The sequence below is a fragment of the Diadema antillarum genome, unplaced genomic scaffold, assembly GCF_040938485.1.
Source record: "Diadema antillarum isolate AM-2024a unplaced genomic scaffold, OU_Dant_1.0 scf00000172, whole genome shotgun sequence".
NCBI classification, from domain to species: Eukaryota; Metazoa; Echinodermata; class Echinoidea; order Diadematoida; family Diadematidae; genus Diadema; species Diadema antillarum.
The window spans coordinates 193,337-199,423 of NW_027271061.1; the positions used below are offsets into that span (position 1 = coordinate 193,337).

Below are 6,087 nucleotides of genomic sequence, written 5' to 3' on the forward strand. Positions count from 1 at the left end.
TTCATAACTTTTTAACGGATTGTCCGATTTTGCTCAAACTCTCACTGATGTGTTCTTACTAATATTGCTGCATTCACTCAACCCACATGTCTATGAAGGTGAACTTGTCCTTTAAAGACCAATTTGAGGAAGTCTGGCAATAACTCCCAAGACCAAAGCACTTCATTTATAAAACAAATTTGTGTCTTCATCATGTGCCAAATTAATCATGTATACATTGTACCATTTTATAGAATGTAGTCCACATTTTTCGAACAGATGTATTATACCATACCAGTTCGGTTTTGTTTCTTTTCACCCTGACGCTATACTTGTATTCAAATGTCTCACTGTTTTTGTTTTTGTTTTCCTTGTGTAGTTCTTGCAGCAAATGAGTCCCTTCGAGGAGGTATGTACATTGTATATTTATTTATCTGGAAGAAATGACTGGCGTTGCTATACACTAATACTGTATCTCAGATTCCTTGCATGTGTGACTTTACTAAGTATTTGGAATTTGATTTGGGGCATGTGGTCTTAACAGCACGATTTCTGCACTCCTTTGCTGACTCTGCTGCAGATCGAGGTTGGAGAGTTTTTCATAATCAGACAAGAACCACCTGATTGTTTACTTGAGTTTTGTGTAATTTGTTATTGGAATTCCATTGTTAATGTTTCCAATTTTATGCGATGCATATGATAGTTATTCCCAGCAAGTATGGTACAATTATATACTTTGATCAGCTGTGGTGTAATCACTGTATTAAATCACTCTTATCTAACCTTAATAAGTGAGAGATTTTTAACTTAACATACCTGCTGATACCCAGTGACTGCTCCCCCACCCCGTTGGTGTGACTGCGTTAATTGCATTTGCATACTGTGTTTCATATGACACTTTACTTACGAGACGGGGTTGTCTATTAAAGCAAAATTGCTAACTAATACAATATGCAGCATTCTGGATTGAATCGCCATGTCAACAAGCCATTATAAGTTTGCAGGTGCAAGTTTCTTGTCTGACTTTGCACATGCTATCTCATATTGTGTAAGAAGTCAGTTTGCTTGATCTTTTAAAATGCCATATTCATTTCCCATGATGCCTGTCATGGCAGCAGCATGTCATGCTCAATACATTGCCAGTGTGTGTAATCTAGACTCGAAAACAAGAAAAAAAAGAAAAAAAAGAAGAAAAAAAAAAAAAAACTTTGAATCATGCCCAGTGCTGTCATGGTCAGGTTTTGCTATATCTGGCATGACTGTGTCAAACACAAATAAAATATGATGGCCAGTTAAGTAGATGGCACTATACAAATGCTGTGGATCATCTTGCTAATCATTTTGAGTTTTGATGATCCTATTACTCTAAGTAAAACAAGCATTATGGATTTGAGGGATTTCATACGTTTTGGTGATTTAAGGTATTTTCAGTGTCATATGTTCATTGCCATATGTTCTATATTTGTAATACTGATTGTGCCTGTGCCTGCACTGTTTGCATGCTGCTTTAATATCAGCATTTTGCTTCTTGACTGTTGTCGCTTTTGTTTTCCTCACTGCACGATTGCACTCTGTGTTTGCTTTGTGTGTTTGCCTGGCCTGGAATACTCGCTCACTCACTACCACCTCCCAACCCAATCACCTCCAACCTCCCCACCATGCATTTTTAAAGGTCCCCCTCGTGTTAAAAGAAGTAAGTAACACATACACACACTGACATCCACACAACACACAAAGACACATGTGCTTACATAACTTCTGGTTTTTTTATGTAATCAAAGTCAGGTTGGTTTCATGACTTTTTGACTACTTCTGAACACAGGGATGAAAAGTAAGGATTGTTTTGATAACTTCTGATGGTGTAATGACTTTCATGGCAAAGTTCTAAAACTTAATCCAGGGATTGCCTTGAAAAATCTTCAAGCAGTCACGACACTTGTGTAGTAGTGTTGGAACATTGGTTCATGAATCTTCATATTTGTTTAAATGTTTTATGCAATGTGGAAATGATTCAACACATTGCATTTTCCTTCGCATTTAAGCCAAGCACTTTTAGAGTAGATTTGTAAAAGTTTTTTTTTTTCTTCTTTTTAATAAAGACAGCAAGAAACTTAATTTCATGGCTGGATAGCATCCAAATGAAGCTGCCTTGTTCCTTGACCACATAATGATATCTGGATTATTTTGTCATCTTTCCAAATGTACCCACTATTAATTGTGTTTCCTCTGCACCATCTGTGATGTCTTGCACCTTCATTATTGTGAGACCATTTCACTTCAAATTCAGAAATCATTCACTTAGGCGTTTTAAAACACCTTACTAACTGCAAGAGTCGATATTTAGCTATTTGTATTCCACAGAAATGATATATTGGAAAGGAAAAGCTTTAATCTTTAAAACTATACTAGAAGGCTTTAGAGTACATCCTGAAACATTCATCTCAACTTTCAGTCATAATGTGGTATTGTATTAATACATGGAAGCATACTACATGTACATTGAAATATTCCATTTGACATTAAGCTGACATATATTATTACTTGTGTGTTGAATGTGGTAGGTGCAAGCTAATTCTAATTTCATTACAGTGTATAATTTTAAAAAGTGTCGAAAGAGCATTTTATTAATCTTCATAATGCATTGCATCTGTTGCAGCTGTGAATGGAAATATATTTTCGTTTGTATTCTTTTTGTCTTTTTTTTTGTAAGTGATTGTGCGTAAAATGTAATTCACTAAATGTTTGAGGATTTCTGACTTAACTGATATTTATGTCTTAACTTTTAACTTTACCTAGTGCATTAACCAACCTATATGATAATATAATCCATAACATTGCATGGTTATTGCCATCAAATTGAAGGGAGAGGGAAATCAATTATGTTACAAAGTGAAGAGAAAAAAGGACAGAATATTATATTTCTTAGAATATAAGGAAACAGATGAAGAAGTCAGTAAGGAAATATAGGTAGAGGAAACGCATAGAGGGAGGAGACTGCATATCAAATGTTCTTGTGATCTGGGTCTATGTTTTGTGTTTGAGAATGCAACTATTTATCATGTCAAATACATTGTACATTTGAGCACAAAGAATGTCTATAAACTGGACAAAGAAAGGAGTTGAATTGAATGGAAATAAATTACTCTTTGTTTGTAAGCCCATAAGTACTGTAGGCATGTTGCACCTCCAGTAAATCAAATGTAGCCGCTTGAAGTAGTCTGGAGAGGCTAATTGGAAGGATGCTTTTGTGCACCATCTCCACAGGTGAGCTGAAGAAGAGAAAGAAGGAGCCCAAGGAGGAGGAGCCGGCTGGTGGCAAGAAAGACAAGAAGGATGGAAAGAAGGGCAAGAAAGACGTAAGTACAAAAAGCCCTCCTACTCCCCCGCCCCCCCCCCCCTTCTTTCTGTCGTGGCAAGACAAGATTCAAACTCTTATTCCCAATCCTCACTCTGTTCTTTCTTACAACTGGCCCGCCCACTATTTTCCCATCTCCATTAGTGTCACTCTTGAACTTCACGACCTCGTTACTGTCCCCCACTCTTCACTTTTTGCCCTCTTTACAACCCCCTTATGTGGCTTCCCTCCTCAACTCTCCTCTTTCTAGGCTCTTCTTCTGCCAAGCCATGGTCCCCGCGAGGACTATGTACACATGCTGTTACTGCAAACCTCTCTTCCTCATTAAGCACAAAGAGCCCCGCCCCCTCCCACCTTCCTTAATCGTAAGACAAGATTTGAATTCTACTCTGCCCTACCAACTGGGAGTCCAAACTTTATATCCATGATACCAAATTGCCCCCTCTGAAATGCCCATGTCTGCAAACATCCCTTGAAAAGATAGTTAAGACTAGACATCGCACAGAAGGGAAGGTGAATGTCCTACCATTAAAGGTGCATAGTCCCGGTAGTGTACAGGGCGTTGTTGATGACACTGCCGATCACTGTTAGCCTTGATAGGAAGATTACCGAAGTTGAGCTGTCATCAAGAGTAAAGTGCGTAGGTGTTGCTAAGTAACGTTGCCTTCGTTGTCTTCTCTGCGCATTGTGCAGTCTGTAGTAATGCCAGGGTGCGTGCATATGTGCTTCTTATTATGACATCACAAAAGAAGTTTGCTGAAGCTGTCATCCCCCTCAGCCGAATCATGAGCCGAACTGTGATCAAACCACTGACTACAGTGAATCAGACTTCTTCGGACTCGGGGAAGTGGGTCAAAGCGTAAGCGCTAAAGAGGAGTCGATAGCGTAGGTCTCTATAGGAAACTTGCGCCGTGCGCCCGCGTACGCATTTGACTAAAACACCGGGATCATGCACCTTTAAGCCAAAGTACACCAGTGATGACTTGGGGCAGAAAAGAAAAAAAGTACGATTCTGAATTGGAGAGGATTCCAGAAAGAAGTTTGGAGTTTTGGATAAAGACAATTCAATATTCTCTTTTGGTAACACAGGGAAGCATCTGGTTAATGGATAGATTAGTTTATACTGTATTTTCCTCACTTTTTCCCCCACAGGACAAGGATAAGGACAGGCCGAAGAGCAAGGGGGAGAAAGCAGGGGGTAAAAAGAAACCCCCTCCCAGCCCCACCCCAAAGGATCGAGAGAAGAAGACCCCCTCTGGCGGTGACAGGAGTACCAGCAAACGGCTGGCCACACCCAGAACGAAGGAGAGAGTGGTGGTGTCTGTTACGGGAGATCCCATTATGGATGCCAAGTACAAGAACAAGTTGTATATCCAGGTAAACTTACATAGTCAGGATTGATCGTGATAAATAGCATATTTTCATAGCATTCTATGTCATAGCATCTATCAATAATACATTTTCATATTTCACTTCGTCAGAGCTATTCATCTCAAGCTTTGTTGTATTTATGATGTCACAGATGAGAATATATCTGCACCCATTACATTTGCCAAAATATTTGTCGGTTCTTACCTGTAGCCTGGCGGCACTTTATTAGAGTGCATAATATTCCACATTTTATTATACACTGGAACCTTTTTATAACGAGGTTGGATATACAAAGATACTGTACAAGGTACTGTATAAGCTATTATTTTTGTGAGGTTTAATTTTTGCATTTATCGCGAATCATGGTGGGATCCCAAATTCAACAACACGCAGAAATGTCACATTGCACTCGGGTAATGGAACATTTACGATAGCTTCGGTGACATTTCGCGATAAACAACATCTCGCAAAAATGTCTGTGACCTCCTCATTCAGAAAAATATCTGTATGCGGTAGTTTTGCAAGTCACATTCCTTGTATATTCTTTTCAAGATACCCAATATAATGAGGAAATTCAAATGGTCTCAGGCAGATATAGTTATAGCAGTGTTCTCCTGTAGTGAGAGTGGAACATACGGTCTTCATCTGGTCTTGTGTGCATTACTGTAAAACCCCGAAGTTTTGCATACACGAAACTTTCATGAATTTCACAAGGAGCCAAGATTTGTGAAAGTCTAATGCACATGAAAATTCGTGTCTACACGACACATTAAATGCCAGTAGCAATTTGTAAAGGTTTCATGTTGCAAGGAAGGCAGTCGGCTCCCAATTCGTGAATGTTCCTGGTTCTACAGTACTTTCCACAGCTTGCTACGTCTTCACGACTTTCACCCCTCACCTACAATTTGTATCCATCATCTAACCCCCAGGTGTACGCCTTGCTGGCTGAAACAGTGGACAAGATGACGGCTCTCTTTGAGGACATCAAGCAGAAACAGGACGACGCCCTCATTGACCAACTGATGAACAAGATGTGATCTCTTAAAAATATTGAATGAACACTTATACTTCAAAGGGCTGAAATCGACTTCAGCAACATTGGCAATTCACATGCCCTTTTCTCGGTCACCTTGAGTCTTAAGGGTTACAGCTACTTTCCCCGTCCATATTATTCATAATTTTTAACTAATATGAGACTTGAATGATATTTTGTATTGTTGTCCGCACCTACGCTTTGTACACTCAGACTTTTTTTCTTTCTTTCTTTCGTATTTGTCAATTTTATTTGTCAATTTAAACTATTTTAGGATTCAAATCTTGTTTTACCTAGTTTTGTGGAAAAAAAATATTTGCATAGCTGAGCTAACAATTCCAACAGTCAG

At 38.9% G+C, this 6,087-nt stretch overlaps 1 protein-coding gene across 1 annotated transcript in view; it reads left to right on the forward strand.

Annotated features, from left to right (window-relative positions):
- The window catches only part of LOC139722817 (MYCBP-associated protein-like), a 31,655-nt gene extending 25,855 nt beyond the window's left edge, over positions 1 to 5,800 (forward strand). The window contains exons 18-21 of the mRNA XM_071634111.1: positions 359 to 388; positions 3,244 to 3,335; positions 4,487 to 4,711; positions 5,635 to 5,800. Of these exons, the coding sequence (XP_071490212.1) occupies positions 359 to 388; positions 3,244 to 3,335; positions 4,487 to 4,711; positions 5,635 to 5,742 (455 nt within the window). The 3' untranslated portion in view covers positions 5,743 to 5,800. The remainder of the gene's footprint in view (positions 1 to 358; positions 389 to 3,243; positions 3,336 to 4,486; positions 4,712 to 5,634) is intronic.
- Positions 5,801 to 6,087: the final 287 nt, after the last annotated feature.